Raw genomic sequence first — 19,787 nt, forward strand, 5'->3', positions numbered from 1 at the left:
AAGATCAAACTTTATAGGCACACCTATAATTCATTTTAAGTAATCTGTGTAATTTTATGGCTTTATTTATTGCTAGTATTGATTCTCCCATTTCCAATGCTGCATCAAATATTTCTCTAGGCAATGAACAATGTATGACCAGTCTGACCTGTCCTCTATTAAAAAAATATTTGTCTTTTTACCAGTGGGGTGATAAGGACAAACACATCTTAAGCAGTAATTCAGAAAGAAAGAAAAGGGCAGCCAGTTACACAATGTTGTCATGATTATTAGAGGAAATATTCTAAGTTACTCGTGTGCTTTAGTTCACGTGGGCCCAACGTTATCAGCTAAATGCATTGGTTGTGACAAATAAAAACAGATGCTATTGATACTATTGTTGATCTTTTTTATTTCAAGTTTCCCCGTTCAATCTGGTCTCTGCCCATAGCTCCCAAAGAAAAGATGTGGCATACTTCTACCCTGAATCCTTATATAAATTAGATATATCAGTATTTTTTTAATTAATGAGGAAGAAACTAACTGTTCATTTCAAGATGAGTCTCAAAATATGACGTGGTGAAAGGGTAGTTAGTACTTGCATTAAACTCTCAATGGTAAAGCGATGCCTTTGCCTCCAAATAATTCTGATGGAAAAAGTTATAAGGTGGAAAAACTGAAGTAAAGTACGTCAAAACTGTACTAAGGTAACAGTGCTTACACTCTTCCCAAGGATTTCAGAAACATCAACATATCCATGACTTTTGTGATGACTAAACCAGCAGGTTTACAAGGAATATAATTGTAATCCTCTGCTACCACCTGCAGGCTAAAACTGTGTTTTGCCATCTTTGGTTTTATGGTATCTTGATTTGGAAAATTATCAAAATTGATAAAATATATATATATATATTTAATTTTTATTGATAAAGTTTTGATAAAATATAAAGATATTCTTGTTTAGGAGATTAACTCCAAACGAAAATCGTTTAGCGGAACTTTTGTGGGCGTTGTCCTACGTCACCGGAAACAGGAAGAGAATGAATGGAACAAGGTTTCTATGAGCGACTCTGTTATTATAGCACTGCCCCTGGTCCGAGGTCAGCGTGAGTGTTCTTTCTAAATTTGTGGATATCTTGAATGAAGCGTCGTCATTTTTAAAATGCATTAACTATCGGACTAATGTTAATATAAACCGCTAGATTTATGTGAAATAACACAACACCAAACAGCAAACGTCAACTGTTGAAAGTTAAATGGTACTATTCTATGCAGCCAACGGTAGCTGTGTAACGGCTAAAGGTATTTTTTAGCGAAGTGTCATCGACTCTAAAACAATGTAAAAGAATATATTCGATTTTCTCGTTTTAGTAACTTGTTCATGTAAGGTTTAGGACTATGAACACTTCAACACACTGTTAATCGTGTTTTCCCCCCTCCTAGAAGCCACACATTTGTCACGGAATGAGACGATTTGGGGTCTTTCTTCTCCGCCACATCTCTCGTTCCGCATTTAATGTGCTCCGAGTCACTAGGACATGTTGCCTTCATCATGGCACCTTCACTGTTTCACTCCCATGCCACAGAAGCACCATCCCGGGCCACAGTTGCCCCCATTGGAGGGGGGTGGGCAGCATTGCTGTAAGCCACCATATACAGGACCTGAGAGGCCCTGAACAGAGACTGTTGAACAAACTGTATGATGGACTGATCTCAGGACAGCGGGCATCTTTGGCTGAGTCCATCACTCTGGTTGAAACCCAGCATCCCAGGAAGAAAGAGCTGGCCCAGGTGCTGCTGCAGAGGGTGCTGGCATACAAGAGGGAGCAGGAGAGGCGTAATGGAGGGAAGCCACTGGCCTTCAGAGTAGGTGTGTAGTTGGGAATATAAGGTGAACTCAGAGTGATCTGGGCTTGCCTGAATATGTGTGACTTTGTGTATGGTATTTAGTGGTTGAAAGGGAACATTTGATATTATCAAGGGTATTTAGGGTTACTGTTTAAATGACATTTGAATTTCCATTAGATTTAGAAAGCTTTTTAATTCTTTGGAAAAAATTCATAAAAAAATATACATATATACAAATAGCTATCACTATTTGGAATTTTAGATACTCTGAATTAGAGGACCATGCCATTTTTGGAGGAAGAGTAGGTAAATTTCCAGAGTGTGTGGTGGACAAAACACTGGCACCTGCCACTAACAGAAAAAAAAAAAAAAACATTGCTTTAATATAGCAGTATTAGTGTATATTTCTTTCACTAAGTTTTAAAAGGATGAGGAGTAAATCTGCATAGATGACCAACAGCATCATCATCGCTTTTAACGTACCTGAATCCTCTTAAAAGTGAAATACACAACTTTAGAAAACATCCTGCTGCTCCACTGCATCCACATAAAAGTTTAAGAAACAATGGACTTCACTGTAGGTTCACTCCTCTGTGGAAGCTAAAAAAGTAGGGGTTGACTAACTACTAATGCCATTTCTATTTGTTTTTCTATTCTGATAGTTTTTAAAATCAGCATGACATTTTAGAACAGTTGGTTCTTTAAGAAATTCAATCCTGTTGTGTAGTAACTGTCCCTATCTACAGCTCCTCATGTCTTTAACTCTTAGTTTGTTGTCACCAACAAGAGCAAAAGTGCACACATACCCACGTTAAGTGCTTTATCAGCGGCTGTAATAGGTTCATAGGTTCAGGAACAGCTGCTGAAAGTTTGAGGAGCAACCTTATGTTCCTACGTAAAGGTTTTCTTACAGTCCCAATTCCAGAAAAATTGCAGTGTTGTGTACAAACTGAGTAAAAACCTTATGCAATGAATAGCAAATCTCCAAAAGGAATGTTTAATCTGCAACACAGAAAACATCAAATGCTGAAAGTGAAACATTTTACTAGTTAGTGAAAAATATTTGCTTAACTTACATCTTTTTTACAAGACTTATGACACATTTATGATGTATGCTCTCTACACCTCATCAAGCTGATTATTTTGGTATATGAAGTTGAATAAATTAGCTCTTGGTGGCTTTTGTTAGTGGTTAGATTTATTTATTTATTTTTCAGGTCTCTCTGGTCCCCCTGGAGCTGGGAAGTCATCTTTCATTGAGGTGGTGGGGAAAATGCTGACTGGACGTGGACATAAAGTGGCAGTTCTGGCTGTTGACCCGTCCTCCTGTACCACAGGAGGTAACGACTGACACACAGTTCATCTTACGTAAATATGGCACTACAGATCACTGTTTAGTTTTTACCTCACAAGTTGTACTTCACACCAAGATCTTGCAACAAACTGACTTGAGCCATCTGATTATAGGGTCCCTGCTGGGTGATAAAACTCGTATGACTGAGCTCTCGAGAGACATGAACGCTTTTATTAGACCGTCTCCAACCTCAGGAACACTCGGCGGCGTCACCAGGACAACCAATGAGGCCATTGTTCTCTGTGAGGGAGCAGGATATGACATTGTTCTTGTGGAGACTGTTGGTAAGACAAAATTATTTAAAGGTTAATCCTTTTCCTAAAATTAAACCTGTCTCATATTTGTACAAATTGTATTTCTAGTTCTGCTGCAGTCACCGTCCTCACTACAAGAACTGTGTTAAAGTGCAGTTCCAGTGCTGGCTGACAGGAAGATTGTTCCATTTTGTTTGTGTTGTAAAAGAGTCGCAGCAAGAATTTGTTAGGACTCTCAATACACACTTTTTGGTTTTCAGTAGCACCAACAGTTTGGTCAGCGTGATAACTAGATCTGTGAATCAGGCACCTGCTTTGCATGTAGAGGTTAAAATTTATTCACTGCGAAGAATCTCAAGTTTGTTCCAGTTCGTGATTATTCAGAGGTACTTCTGAACTGTTAATAAGTTTCCTCATCAACTTTTGGATTTTGTAGCCTCTTCATTCATTGTACTTCAGAGGCATATAAACATGAAAGTGCATGTAAGTGAGGACAACTTTCAGATATTTGGAAATTTATGCTGTGGGTTTATCTTTAGATGTGGGAAGTTTTGTGTAATCCCCAGTTTATGCTTTTGTCTTATTTTCCGTAGGATTTAATTTTGTACTTTTCTGTGTTACTGGTCAGCTATAAAGGTTGCAATATTCTTCTTCTTTTTTCTCCAGGTGTTGGCCAGTCAGAGTTTGCAGTGGCAGACATGGTTGACATGTTTGTACTTCTGATTCCACCAGCAGGGGGCGATGAGCTTCAGGTCAGTGCAGAACATCAGGAGCTGAAACAAAGTACGTAATGTGCTTATAGAATAGTTTGGAAAACTACTTTTAACAGCTGCAATACTTAGTTTTGCAGTTAGACAATACCAATATTTAAAGGTTTTAAAGAATAAAAATTAGTCTAGAAATATTTACAAGTTTAGTCAAAAAGGCTTCATTTAGTAAAACTAGTTTTAATCCAGCTTTGCCATTTTCTATCACAGAATTACAGAAAGGAATAAATAATAGAGCTGTTTATGTAATATTGTTAATAGATCTGCTCATAATGCAATACATTAATGACATAATATTTACAGGAGCTAAAACATTTTGTAAAGATGAAAATGCTGACAAAAACTACACACTAATTAGTTTGCTTAATTAATTACCTCATTAGCTCAACTCATTACGATAGATGTTATAATTATGGTGGATCACAAGAGAAGCTGAGATGGCTTTTGTTTTAATTGACTGATTTCTAAGTTAATTCTAATAAATATATTGTAGAAAGAAAAAAAACCTACTTGCTGTATATAATTCAGATATTGAAGGATTCTTAACAGCACTGAAAAATGTTATTTAACTAAGGCCACAATACTTTTGCATCTGAGTTTGACATCAGATTTTCAATCAGTATTTATTTTGAATTACGACATGAACAAGTGCAGCCTATGCAGGTTCACATATGTATAAAATGACAGCATATTAAGTCTAAGTCGAAAAGAAGGCTGTTTAGCTTTATGGGAGTTAAGATCTGACATAAGCGATTCTGTCTGTGCACCCATGTCTGTTGTTTCAGCTTTACCTCCACCAAAAGTCATCACACCCCCACCTCCGTGCTTTACTGTTGAGTCTTTGTATTTACAGTGGTAGCTCTGGGCAGGCTCATGCTAAACAGGCACAAGCTCATCGAAGCCAGACAAACTGAGCAAAAGTTCTCCCACATTCATCTGGACTGTTTTCATGGCCTGTTGTAAATTCATTTTACAGGTCTGTTCCAGGAGAAAACAAAGCTCATTATTGCTTATAGTTGGTGCTATCCATTGATGAAGCCATTTTACATAATGTCCTTTTGTGCTTTCACAGAAACTCTGATTTCCACTCAGAGCTCGTGCCAAATCTGAAGCTGTGTTCATTAGATTTTCAGTATGATTTAATTTCACACAAAAAGAAGAAATTGTCACCTGCACCTCTTTTCTGTACATCTTTTCCCACCCCCGGTCACCAGCTGGACACAATAAACAGATTAAGGGCGGTTTTTAGAATAATAAAAAATAAAATCCTAATCATTTTGCACCAGGCAGAGCAGGAAATTGTGATGAATACAAGAAAGATTTCATAAATCTGAACAAGTAAACTTCTATTCTTCCATCATTTCATCGCAGATCTCTCAAGGAGATTAGGTGTCTAGACATCAGATTTATTTAAAGTGTTTTGAACGGTTTTAACCCTTCTCTCTAATACCACAATCTCTGTCCAGGGTATCAAGCGGGGCATCATCGAGAGGGCAGACTTAGTGGTGGTGACAAAATCAGATGGAGACTTGGTGGTGCCGGCCAGGAGGATCCAGGCAGAATACATCAGTGCCCTCAAGCTGCTCAGGAGACAATCCAAGTCCTGGAACCCTAAGGTGTGTGTCGAAGGTAACATAATGACTGCACACTGGTGTGTTTGGGCAGTGTAGTAAGGAACAGGGTCAACAACAAAATGATAAGGTACTTGAAGAAATTTGAAAAATGAGTCATAAGTGTTTAATGTTCGACCCTCTTCTGAGCTGCGACTGCTCCATGGAATCAACACGCCATCCAACTGAAAGGTCATATGACCCAGGAGGAGGAGAGAAAGGGGCGATGATGTCACCATAGTGTCATGGTTTCTGTGCTGCAGTGGCTCACCCCACCCTGCATGTCCCGTCTTACCCGCCGCCTGGCTTCTTTCTTTGTATTCTCAGCCCAGTGCAGAATCTGCCTACTGGGCAAGTGGCCAGGAAACACCCCCACCCTCTACCCCCACCACTCTGAATAATCGGCTGCTGTGTCATGCTCTTTGCTGATTAGAAGCCTGCACATTCACATAAAAGCTGGACAGCTTCTCTCGTAGCAATTCTCATTTATCCTTACGCCTGCTTTCTCATCTATCTGCATTTTCTGTTTGGCTGATAGTCCAATCTGTGATTTATTTATTCTTTAACCTCTCTGTGCCTCTTACTGTCTCACCTGCTTTGCATGGAAACATGACTTCTGTGACATCCTGTGTAATGTGTGAGAACTTGTGTGAACCTACCACTATAGATCAATATTTGAAGAACTTATTTAAATGGACAAGAGCATCAACTATTAGCATCTAAAAAGCTAGATTAAAATGTGTTTTAAACAATATTGATTAATACTTTAATAGTTTTACTATTTAATAACTGATTTATAAAAATATTAGTTAAGATGTAGACCTGTTTCTTTAATCCCACCATTGCACTCTTGCACATTCTCACTATTCACACTATGGTTGCTTAGATTTTATGTCTTCTCTTGTCTTTCATTAATATATTAAACATGTCTGAAAGTGAGACAGTAGTCCAGATGAGAGACTCACCTAACTTCATACTTTAATCTTCCTCTCAACTTCATTTCTTGAGTCAAGCACTGGGGGTAAAAATTAGAACTGGAACCAGTGACACTCCTGGACCCACGGTTTATTTTCTGACTGCACTCTCCTGCTCACAGCAACTTTAAAACAAAGTTTTTAAACTGCAGGACCCCAGTTCTAATGCAGTCTTCTGCTCCAGAACGATGCCAGTGTTAAAAGCAGGTATCCAGCATGGAAATAACACAGTTGACAAAATGGTCATGGCAGGTTGTCCATTTCTGTATGTGTTTGGTGAAATGAAAATCCATTTTAAGTCAATGGTAGACAGACTTCGATGGGTTTTTTTTGTCACCATGAACAGTTAAGGCTCAATTTAAAAAAAAAAAAAGAAAACAAAGAAAAAGAAAAACAAAGGCCCAGATTTTAAAGTACCAGAGTTACTATTGTAATTCCAGTTTTTAGCATTTACTTAAATTATCTCGTCATTATTTAAGTTGCACTTGCAGAAAACTTTCTTCTCTTACCTAGAAATAGCATCTACAAGGTTATTAGTTTAATCAGGTTTCATTTTCACAGATTTTTGCAAATTTTTAAAAATAAACAAGCAAGCATGGAAAATAAAAAAGAAACATAAAAAAAACACGAAGGGTAGAAAAGAATGCTCTAAAAAATGGATGAATAAAAAACACAAAACATCCAGAGATAAAATAGAAAACCAATGGTTTAAATGAAAACTTATTACTCTATATTGGTGAAAGATTTGAAGATGTAACATCTAGAATTATAAACAACTCCAAATAAAAATAAGTTAAGAAAGAAAAGGCTTAGAAATGCTTCCAACAGGTTTAAAAGAAGCTGTGTGTCCTCCAGTAAGTGGAGTGCTACATTACTGATTACGTCTTTAAGAAAGGTTCACTCAGGTTCACAATCGCTGAGAAAAAGGCCAGTCCAGCAAACACACAGTAAGGTTTGTGGGTTATCCAGGTTGAGCAGAAAACTCAATAAAAACCTCAGATTAAATTTTTAATACTTTGAGCTTGAAAATCCTTCTCAGATCTGTTTGTGTGGGTTGTAATTTCTCAGATATATGTATCTATAAAAGACCCTTTCTTTTTGATTACTTACTTGCACATTTAAGTTTCAAATCAGTTATTAGTGAAATTCAAGGATTATATTAATAAACTGTTATAATAGCTGTTAGCTAACTTAAGATCTGCGAAGTTTTGCATTGGTGTTGTATTCTTGTCTCGTCTTTCCTCTTTCATTTAGTCTTTTTCTCTATTCCTTTGTGTTTTGTGATTAAATGCAGAAATATTAAATAAAATATAACTAAAATAGGCTTTTTTCCAAAGTCTTATACTTGCATCAGAATGAAGGTCTCTGCTTCTTCGTGTTACAGTAAATCTGAAGCATCTTTGGCTACTTTGAAATTAAATGTTGCCCTCTAACACTCATCATGTGTCCTAAATAAGCACTAATGGAGGCCATAATCACTTGTTATAGTGCTTAACACAGAAGTATCGTCTGTTCTTACATTGCTTGTGTGAACTTTGTGCTATAGGAAGACACATACTCACTGTTTATATGGTGACATGAGCTTCTTACTGGATAGAGGATCATCAAAAAAAAAGACTCAGGTCTAATTAATTATCTGCAAATTGTTCTTTTTATATATATATAAAAAAAAAAAAAAAAAAAAATATATATATATATATATATATATATATATATATATATATATATATATATATAAACTAAATTGAATGCTCTTTTAAATCAGCATTTAATATATGATGTATTGGTGCAGCTGTAACCTGCTCAGGACTTGATGTTTGTTTCTTACTGAAGAGACTGCACATTAATCACTGGTATTTTAAAAGAGTCGTTGTAAATTTGCGTGTATTAGCGCAACACCAGGCAAAAAATAACCCTGAGGCTCCAATAAAAAAAAAAAAAAAAAACACAGCAAATTTCCCGGGAGTTGTAAACAACACAATCAAATTTATTTACCACTAAACCCACACAAGAAGTGCATGTCAGCAGATTTTCTTCTAATGTTGACATTTAATGTTCAGCTGACAGTACAGATACAAGAGACAAAAGGATGGGAGCTTTAACTAAACCCTGGATGTTATATGTCAGCATCTTTTAAAACACACTTTTTATTTGGCATAAAAATATGTATTATATGTATTTTAGAGTCTGAAAGAAAATTCCTCCAGTTTTGCATCTGAATTGGAGAGAACTTGTCTCTGGCAGCTCTATTGTTGTATTAAAGTATGAAAGTTGGTGTACTGTGATGAAGGCATGCTCAGACTAAGTTCACATGTGCACTCCCACCCACCCCCATCCTAAACTCCATCCTCAGGTGGTGCGTGCCTCCTCACAAACCTTTGAAGGCATCCCAGAGGTGTGGGGCAAGATGGAGTCGTACAGGGACGTCATGTTGACCAGTGGTGAACTGCAGGGTCGACGAAGGGCTCAGCAGAAAGTTTGGATGTGGAGTTTGATACAGGAAAACGTCCTCTGCCATTTCCAAAATCACCCGAGCGTCAGGGAGACTCTGCCTCGCCTCGAGGAGAGGGTCACCAAAGGAGACATCTCTCCTGGACTGGCGGCGGACCTGCTGATCAAAGCTTTCTCAACATCATCATCATAATGATCCCTGCAACTGCACTTTTTAAAAAAGATGGATGCCTCGTTGCTGATCAGGGCCACCGGGTGCTAACAGAAACCAGGACTTTGTGGTTTGCACAAAAAGAAGTGTTTATTATGATTTAGTTTTAAATTGGAGAAACTCTGGAGAAACTTTAAAATGACAAAAGCAGAGTGCTGACAGGTATGTTTCATCCACTGCTATGACACATTTACAAATGGCAAAAAGGAACAATGTATTTGTGTTCTTAGACAGAAAAAGCCACGTTATCATCCTGGTGTTTTAAAGCAGATACCTGGTCTGCCTCCTCAGTGGAACACTACAGGCCGACAGCCGTTTTAATGAGATCAGCATAGCTTGATTTGAAAGGTGATCTCACTCTTCCTCACCTTCATCACGATCAAAATGAAACTTTATGACTCAAAAAAAAATAAAAATGTCCATTCAAGTGCTAGAGTAGAATACTGGGATGTGTTGTGTAACCACCTTTCAGTTGTTAAACTTCTTCAGACAAACTTTTTTTTTTTTACTTAGGGAAAGAACTATTTTCTTTTTTTTTTTTTTTATTATTGATTATAATTTTTCTGAGTGGATCCATACAAGAGTGTAGTGAATTTTTTAATACATTACAGAATAACATTAAACCTGTCGCTGCAGTTGGCCAAGTTTTTTTCTTTCTCCTGTCCTTGTGTTTGTTTGTGATATGAAAAAAGGGGCATGACTAATGTTACTTCTACGATTATTAGTCCAGATTGTCAGAGGTTTAATGAAATTATTTTCTTCTCTTTGGAGCTACAGTGTTGTCAGTGTTGAGTCTTCTCTGAATGAGTCAGCTATGTGTGTGCTTCTAATTCAGGCAAAACACATTTTAATATTTTCTGAATTAACTTCATTATGCACCTGGACACCAGCGTCTTCCTCATGGTCACTTTGATCATGAGGAAGATGCTGGAGACCTGAAAGCAAAGAGAAGCCATGCACCTATAACTTCAGAGTAGCTGTTCTAATTATTACATACCATACTAAGGATAGTTTATTTTTTGTTTTACCTAAAACAAACCACAAAATCAGCTTAAAGATGATGAATAACTCACTACATCAGTAGTAAACGAGAGGAGGCACACAGATTACATCCTCTTTGATTTTTCAGTCATAATATTTTACTTATCCAAACATAATAATAATCAAATTGTCAAATTAGGCAAATAAAACCTCAAATGAACAACAACACAACATATTACATGACTACATATGTAACAAAAATCAAGCCAAAATCTGTGTGTGAAAAACCAAATACATCCTTCCTGCTGCCATAGGAGTTAAGAGGGTAAGTAGCAGCCAGGTGCTATAAATCAAAATGGTAGATGGTGGGGGTGTGCAGCTAGAACATTGAGGTGGGTGCTGGCCCGGACCGGGTGGTATTCGGTGGAGGGGGAGGGTCCTCCTAGACATGGTGCTGGTCCTCTGCTTTGGGGGTGGGGGGGTTGGCTGCCTCCGGGCTCTTGGGGCCCTGGACCCTTCGCTCTGGCTGCCCTGGATGGCCGGTGCCTGGCAAGGTTGGCAGCTACCATTCTTGGCCCAACGGGGCCTGTACCCTGTGTCCGCAGGCGGCTATGGCTGGGGTCTTCTTTTGCTGTCTTCAGGGTGGGTCTGGGGTGGCCTTTGTGGTGGGGTGGCTTCAGGATTGCTTATTATATCAACTGCTGAGATGGATTTTAGCAGTTGGTTGTCTGGTGTTGGGTTGGATTGAAGGTCATTGCCTCTTATTTGCTTTATCTTTGTCTCCTCTTCCTTTTTCCCACTTTCCTTTTTACTTCTCTTCATTACTGTTCTTTTTTTCTGTCCCCTTCGGTCAGGTCCAGCAAGATTATATAAAATCCATAATACCAAATAAATAAGATAAAACAATATGTTTCAATAAATAAATAAATTTAAAAAAGAGATTATCAAGAGGAGCCTTATACCCATACAGCTCCCCTTGGTAAAGCAAATTTGTTCAGAACAACACAGCAGCCAGACCATCATTCTGTTTGCTGCAGTGCTGGACAGGACAAGTTTATAAATACAATAAATAAATATAAACTTGGATCAGTTGATCAGCAGTTGCAAACATGTCTATAAAAAAAGGCAGTTTGATAGCTTGCTGATCTGGAGAATTTTAGTGTGTTAATGCTAAGGAGGAAAGACATCAGTAATAATATGAGGGAAGTGTTATGCATCCACCTGGGAAGGTATGCAAGACAATTTCTGCACAAAATGGACTCCATCATTCTATAGTGAGAGAGATTATTCACAAATGGAAAACATTCAAGACAGCTGTCAATCTTCTCCAGGGTGGACATCCCAGCAAGTTAACCCCAAAATTAGGCCTTGCAACACTGAGAGGAAACAAGCAGTAAGCATCAAAGTTCAAGACAGTGCAATTAGAACAAGAATGGTTTGCTTTGAAGGGTTAAAAGTCTCTTACATTTTAAAATAATACGATGGCACAGTTTAGGCTTCCAAAGCTACATTTGAACAAACCACATGATTTCAAGAACAATGTACTTTGGGGAGATGTTGTTTCATAACGCAGTGCCATGTTTGGTAAAAGCCAAATATAGCATTTCAGCACAAACACCTCATCCTAGCTGTCAAACTCGATGGTAAAGGGCTGATGATTTGGGCTTGCTTTGCTGCTACAGGACCAGGATACTTTGTGTTCATTGAGCTGACCGTGAGCTCCTCTGATTATCAAAGTGTGGTAGAGTCAAAAGTGAGGACATCTGTCCAACAACTAAAGCTTGGCTGAAATTATGGTATAAGATAGTGACCCCAAACACAGCAGCAAATCTATCATACACTGTCTGAAAAAGAAGAATCAAGGTGTTGTAATGGTGCAGTCAAAGTGCAGACCAGAAACCTTGATCATCTGAAACAACATTTTAAAGAAGAGTGGACCAACATGTGAGAGACTGACAACATCATACAGGAAATGATTACTGGAAGTTATTTTGGCCAAAGGTGGTTCTAAAATTTTTTAAATAATAGCACATACTTCGTTATTTTTTTTTTGTTTTTTTTTTTCCAGATTAATCTTTGCTTAGTAAATAATGATGTGGTGTAAAAATGTGTTGCTGTTCATCTGAGGTGAACCTAAATTTAAGACCCGGCATCACATCTAACCTGAATCTCCAGTCTTCCAAAATGAAGTGTTGTAAGTTTTCAACCACTAGAGGTCTCCCAAATACCACTCAGCTTTGGGTATATTACTCTAATGACTACGGGCACTCCGCACAACCCACCCTGTCATTTTTAACACCCACCCTGCCTCCTGCCCTCCATCCATTCTTCACTGAGGTTGCCTAGGGTGCCAGGTCACTCAGAGGTGAGGACATCAACAGCTGCCACTCTCCCAGAGCACATTCCCACCTCTCTGTACCAAACCCTGCTCCTCAGACACTAAATCCTCACTGAAAAACACAGGGGATCGCTGCTTCCTACAGTCCAGAACAAGAGGGTTGACAGTGTGACTGTATAGCATGCAACCTCAATCCTCTGTTTAAGAGTGGTAAAAATCAGGGAAGAGATCAGGGAAATTTAATATTTGTCCCTGCCAATCTGCTTTGGAAATACTGAGTTTGAGCCACCCCCAAACACTGGACAGGCTCCCAGGTCGCTGCTCGTTTGCTCCCGCCTGCGTACAAGAGGAAGAATGCCCCTTGAATGCAGATGGATTCATTAGGTCTGAGTAACTCCCTTCTCCTCCATCATGCTGACACAAACACATACACAGTGTAACTGCTCTGGCTTTGCAAAAGGGAACAGTGAGTTCTGTAGCTCTCTCCACACACACACACACACACACACACACACACACACACACACACACACACACACACACACACACACACACACACACACACACACAGACATAAACATATACACACAGTTGTCTCCAGTGTAAACAACACCATGAGGTTCCACTATGGAAGATTAACTCAAATGCTGCCGGCTCGTGTTCAGCCATCTTAGTTTAAACACTGGGCCTGATCACATGTGTTTAGCATTTTACTGGATCTCTTGAATGTAAGCAGGGGATAGAGACTGGGCCTTTGATGAGGTTTTTCATGTTTAATGGAGGAGCTTAGATTGACAGAACTTCTCTTTGTCTGCTGTCTGAAGTCTAAACGATGCCCTCACAGTTTTAATTTAAAAAACAGCTTTTTGTCCACAAAAATCTGGAGTGGGGACAGAAACGCAGGATTGCTAAAAATGTAAGCAATGCCTGCATGTCATAACAGGGACAGACGTCTGTGTCTTTTTCTTCATGCTGGTTGTGTCATTGTTTGAGTTTGGTTGTTTCCACTCAGATCAGAGAGTGAGGAGAGCCTGACATCGAGGGAAATGTCAGACTGGCTCTGCTACCTGGCTGATTGGGGGAGCTGTGTGTGTGTGCAGTGTGAAAACTGGTCATGGACTGCTGATCCACAAAGCCTCAGCCATCCCTGCTGTGTTTGCTCTGCTCCTCACACACAAGCGCATAACATCACAATTGCCCACCCACCCTCCTTCCTTTTACACACATGAAACCCCATCCAGCCCTCCACCTACACATCTTCCACATACATACATATTATCCATCCCCACGTCACACATACTCACACATGCATCCACTCACACAGCCTACCTTGCTGCCCACCCAGCCTCTCCGACTCGGCTGTCTGCACTGCCGTCCCTCTGTAGTGACAGATGAGTGTGTGAGAAGCATTTCTTCCAGGCTGGGACTCACTTTCAAGACAGCCACAAAACGATATTGTGAGCCACACGCTAATGGGGTTGGAGAGCTGCAGTGAGGCTCTGAGTGCTTGTGTGCAGGCTTGTAAGATGTAGCACCCCACTCATTATGCTCTGATGGGTCACCGTGTAGCCTCTTTATAAGAAGACCCTTATGGCGACATGTCTTATTATATCAACTGCTGAGATGGATCTTAATACCAGGCTGCGCTGTGCATGCTGCGTGCTCTCTAGCCTGTAGAGTGATGAGACGCAGTTGGTATTCAAAGTGCATCTTATTGCAAGGGCTAATTCTATTTAACCTGCTGAAGTCTGCTAGATGGTTCGGTCAGAAAGCCCCTGGGAGACCAGTATGTACCTCAGCTTTATTACACACCTGAGGAGGCTAACTCTCCCACACATGCACAATCCGCTGTTTGCTATGTGTAATTTACAGGGCAGCCTGTGGGCAAGGCCTTCATCTGCAGGAAAGCACGAATAGAGCCTTGGCGCCAGTAATTGGACTTTAGAACAGATTGGGGAACTTGATTGACCCCCGGTAATGGATTTGAGTGAATAATTATTTGTAGTTATGGCTGGAAGATGATATCAGGGGGAGAGAGACCAATCCCACCAGTGTGACTCACCCCTGCCGCCAGAGCAGAGCGCTGCCAGCACTCAATTAATGAAATCCAGCTGCTCAGACTCCCCACGTGTAGTGGCTGATCAAAAAAAAAAAAAAAAAAAACACACACACACAGGAGTCTGGTCAGAAAAAGGGTTATCTTCATCCAACCTTTCCCTTTCGCACGACCGGCAGCCTGTGGCGCATCACAATAGTGATTATAAAATCTTCTCCACTCCAGGTGCAAGACATTATCGTTGATAATGTGTCCATAATTTTTTAACTGCCTGTGGCAGTGCTCAGCACAGCCTACAGCAGCCATGTTAATGAGTCCTCTCAAGATGGCAGGCAGCGCCTCCTCAGGACACAAAATGCAATCACTCTTAATCCAGCACTTTAATTGCTGGCCAAGCCTGCCCAAGTGAATTCTGTGTTTCAATCTCTGCAGGCAAGTAGCTGCACATCAGCTACACTCTAATATCATACTCACAAAGATAAACTGGGCTCAAAACAAATGGGAAGTGATGCAAGGTGATCTGGCTGGTTAGACCTGAGGCTTATTTTTCTTGTTTGAGAGTGTCTGATAGCGACTGGGAGATTACCTCCTGTCTTTCTTTATTCCCTTCATTTGTAATTTTAGGTGTGCTAAAAATTGCAGTAGCTGTGCATCAGCTCGATGAGGGATGGCTGCAGCCACCCTCCTTATTGCCCACTCTTCACACCTTGATTGACCCACTTACAACCACATCATAACTCTCACTACAGTAAACATTTCTGTATTCCTTTCCTCTCACTTTCTTGCCTTCATGCCTTTATGAGTCCTCCTGTCATATGTCCCTACCTCCCTCCTCCTTCCTTTATCTGACCCCTCATTGCCCTCTTGCCAATCTCTATTATTTCTGGCTGCCCAGTGGCCTGGTCAGGCTGGTGCTGCGGGGCTTCAAGTAGTCCATGTTATGACAGGTAACACTGGGCCCCACACTCTCTCTGGTAACACGTGGAGGTCAGCCTGTCATACCTGTCCACAGCTCATCGCTGTACACACACGCTCATGGAGGTGCACACACACAAATGCCATGATTCACAGTGTATGGATAACTGCCAGCCGCTCTGGCTGTAACCTTAGATTCAGCAAAAGTGAGCGGTGAGGCACAGAGCAGTAGAAATACAGCTTCCGCTGCTATGTTCCTTTGTGCTTGCAAAACAATGTCTTTTTTTTCTAAAGGTCTTGCATGATGTGCTGCTTTTACAGCCCTGGAAGCCTGTAGGAATGCTGTAGTTGTAGGTGTTTAGCACAGAGGATGAGGATAACTGGATAGTGGCTGTTAACTACTTCTGGACTCCCCTCTCTGCTGGCATGGCCTGCTCCCAGTGTTAATGATCACTCACAGTTGCTGCCCTAAGGGGCTGCAGGACAGCCTCAGCCAACATCAGACCCTCATAACACCTCCTAGACCATCTGCTCAGACAACAGAAAATATGTTGAGCATGTTTTTCTTTTACAAGCATTGTTTTTGGCCTGTAAGAAGAGATGCCAAGTTACAAATCATTTCATTCATAATAATTATTTAATGAGGTTGATTCACCGAAGGGTCCTAAACCCTAATGATGCTTCATTTCCATCCGGCAGCCTGCTCTTGCATCATGAATAGCCAAGTTTTGTAAGGTTCAAGGCCTGTAATGAGAATGGTCATTCTCTATCCTAACCATACAAGCTCTATCCACTCTGGACAAGATGGTAGCGCACAGCAGTCCATCAGCAGTTCGTGTTACCATGGCATGTTCCTGGCCCCTTGTCTGATCAGGGGCAGCGCCCCACACTATCAGGCCTTTGAGGTCCAAGTGGCAGCATGGGTTTGTCATGCCAGGTTGACATTTCAGGGAGCTTTGCCAGGACACTGCTGCACATTTCATCCTCCCGCACAAGTGGTGTGGGAGCGAATGTGTCAACTCCGGCAGATGGGCAAACGTCAGTGCCAGCTGCAGTGGACTGTGTACCGGACCACTGGCCTGGCAACTGCCAGTCAACAAGCCAGACGCAGCACTTCCTGGCACATAGTAGGTGGGCAGGTGTATCCCTTGAGCAGCAAGCTCAGTCAACACTGGGGTCTGCATTCATTTCTTCAAACTTGGGAAATAAAACAAGAGATTAAACCATATCTATTTATTCTAGTTGTTAAAAACAACTTCAGGAGATTTAAACACAGATTAATGTGTGACAGTTTTATCTAAAGCAACTCCAGTAAGCTGTAACCTTTATAATTTAAAGGTTATAAAACTAACATACAAAAATATGCAGAACCTGTATGTAAACCAAACAGAAATTTGTCTCAGGCTGTTTTTGATTGTGAGATGGCCATCTTTAAATCTCTCACAATGAGACATAAAATCACCATTTAAAGCCACACCCAAATACTCTACTATGATTCTCATATGTTGGTCATATCTCTACTGAGATAGCCCAAAATCATACAGTGTACCTGGTTTCAAGAATTAAATTCTTTATTTGTTCATCATACACATAAATGCCATTTCAACTTCGTCAGATGGGGACATTTAAAATTGACAGTCCTTAGTGTAACAAACTCAAAACTTTTTTTTTCTTTTTTATATGATGAAATCCAAAGATTTGTGAGCATATGCACATATATGTTTGGATACAGTTTCTTTTTCTGTGCCCTCACACACACCGTGTGTGTCTGCAGCAGGAAGCCTGGGTTGTGCTCCACATCACGGTCAGGCCTGCTAGGAGGGAGGGTCATTAATCTTAGCTAAATCAAATAAATCAAGTGCACTTTCGAAAAGAGCTGTCAGTCTAATTGTTGTGATAGCCATTCTGCAGTTACTCCAGGGGGAGCGCTATTGAAAACTGTGCCAGGGAATGCACACTCACTGCTATCCAAAAAAAGAAAAGGGAGTGCTCTGAGAAAAGATCCAGCCGAGGCTGCCCTCTGAATGAAGACATCTGAAGCTTCCCAGTCACACGCTGCAACTAAAGTTCGCGCTCACATTTTCTGCCACAGAGCCCATCATAGTGGGATGCTCGGACAAGGCCGAAGCAGTCTAGAAGCCCTGTATTCGTGTTTGATCGTCATCCAATATTAAATGCGACCAAACCACCCCTAATGTTATGCTCTGCAGCTGGCACTGCTAATAAAAGATTTTACTGAGGAGAAAAGCAATGTGAAGATAAAACATCAAACCTAATCTTCAGCTTACATCCTGTGTGCATCTGCGCAGAAAGAGCACAGTTTGGTATTTTCATTTAACAGAATGCTGAACCCTTTCAAGGAAAACCATATTGCTGGGTGCAGGGATGAGACAGAGGAGATAATGGGGATGGAAAGAGCAGCATGAGAAAAGGCTGCACTGCCCTTGGCTTCCCTCTCAACCAATGAGGGTTAAATGACTACTGAGCACCTTGGCAACCATTTCTGTGCTCCTTCTTCTTCCTCTAATTTGACTGTGAACAGGCTAAACAGACTGCATTCATCAGTCAGACATACCTATGCTTTTCTATCAAAAGTAACAGATCTGATGTTACGATGGCACAAAATATCTCTGTGTGGTTTATCTCTGGAATAATTTCTTTATCTGAGGCCTTATTTATTAATTTCAACAAAGCTTTTGTTGTGTACCCAAAAAATGATAAAAGAAGAAAATCCTGCCAAGCTAAGTGTTTTTCGGGGTTCCAGCAGATGGTGCCAAACAGTGTGAGCTTGGATACAAAGTGGGTGTTTGTGTATGTCTTGTGATAGGAGCCTCTATCACTCATTTTCAAATGACACACGGTTCTCAGCATTAAAAGGTAAACTCTGCATATTTAAGGTTGTAGCATTCACACCTGTTTAACTCAACATCTGTAAAATTAAAATCCTTTGCTGCATTTTATTTGCAACACACAACACAAAAATTAGCCTCAATCCTGAATAAACCTTGGTCACGCTCAGGAGTAACAAAGTAAACAGAAAAAGGTTGGACAATGTGTAAAGACAAAGAGATGAGAGGACTTAGATGAATGCAAACTCTTTAATTTGTTTGACCCACTCTGTCCTTAAATGAGAATGGATGGAGGGATTCCCGATGTCCGGATTGGAAGATGGATGAGTGTGCAGCTATGGCTTTAATTGATTGAAGACAGGAATTCAGTTAGGGATAATTGAATCATGGAAATCATTAAAAGCTCAAGTGCACAAGATAATTAGTGGAGCTAACCAGGTTATAATAAACCCTCATCGTTAGATTGCAGAGTAAAAATAAGCTTGTTATCCCACAAGATTTCACTTCCTGTGACAGACGGTGTAAAACATCAAAGCACCTTTCTTTTTCATATGGAGGCACTTTGAAGCTGCTTTCTAGCATCACTCGGATCCTTTTTATGAATAAATGACTGCTCTGTTTTAATGTTTCCGTTTACTATCGACTAATTGGTCTCCGGGCTGGTATTTTACTCTGGATTCCCTGGGTCAACTGGGGGTCAGGTTCTACTTCACTACTCCATCCAGGGAAATGAGGAGCAAGATTAGTTTGGGCTCGACCTTGGGCTATTCTGTTAACTAAATCTCTTCACTTTAGATCTCTGCGGACCCCGAATCACTGATTGCATTGCGGTGAAAGTGAATAAATATATATATAATGAATGTGGATATTTCAAAGTACTTGTTGTGTGTGAGTGAGGCACCTTTGTTAAGCTTCTGGGCTTTGGTGGGTGATGTCTGTAGGTTCAGTGTAGATGTGGAGTGCAGTGCTGATTGTTACCCATAGAAACTAAGTAACCTATGGCTGGTTACTGTCACAGAATGCCATGGTAACAGCAGAGCTTAACGACAGGGGAGTTGGCAGGCCAGTTTCCTATCTATTTCAAAGACATGATCATACTTAAGTAAAACTGCTCTCCCTCTGCCCATTACCATCCTCCTCCCCTTCCTTCCTTCTCTTCAGTGTGCTTGTCATCCAGCTGGAGTGGCCAAGCATTAGCTT

General features: G+C 40.4%; 1 protein-coding gene across 2 annotated transcripts; it reads left to right on the forward strand.

The window, feature by feature from the left end:
- Positions 1-999: 999 nt before the first annotated feature.
- mmaa (metabolism of cobalamin associated A) lies at positions 1,000-10,087 on the forward strand. Of its 2 annotated transcripts, none has more exons than XM_041983968.1 (7): positions 1,000-1,085; positions 1,423-1,849; positions 3,045-3,167; positions 3,295-3,465; positions 4,102-4,187; positions 5,669-5,818; positions 9,140-10,087. In XM_041983968.1, exons 2-7 carry the CDS (start codon positions 1,444-1,446, stop codon positions 9,428-9,430), a joined length of 1,227 nt encoding a protein of 408 aa, XP_041839902.1. In that variant the 5' UTR covers positions 1,000-1,085; positions 1,423-1,443; the 3' UTR covers positions 9,431-10,087. The 2 variants fall into 2 exon arrangements, with proteins under 2 accessions (XP_041839902.1, XP_041839903.1); XM_041983969.1 differs by having other exon boundaries at positions 1,040-1,079.
- Positions 10,088-19,787: the final 9,700 nt, after the last annotated feature.

This window comes from Melanotaenia boesemani, chromosome 4, assembly GCF_017639745.1.
Source record: "Melanotaenia boesemani isolate fMelBoe1 chromosome 4, fMelBoe1.pri, whole genome shotgun sequence".
NCBI lineage: Eukaryota > Metazoa > Chordata > Actinopteri > Atheriniformes > Melanotaeniidae > Melanotaenia > Melanotaenia boesemani.

What these genes read in the sequence shown, in the direction of transcription:
- mmaa (XM_041983968.1), top strand. Translation starts at nt 1,444, where the DNA reads ATGAGACGATTTGGGGTCTTTCTTCTCCGCCACATCTCTCGTTCCGCA. An exon ending in CAGGGGGCGATGAGCTTCAG is followed by an intron (nt 4,188 to 5,668) that starts GTCAGTGCAGAA and finishes ATCTCTGTCCAG; the next exon opens with GGTATCAAGCGGGGCATCAT. An exon ending in CCAAGTCCTGGAACCCTAAG is followed by an intron (nt 5,819 to 9,139) that starts GTGTGTGTCGAA and finishes CTCCATCCTCAG; the next exon opens with GTGGTGCGTGCCTCCTCACA.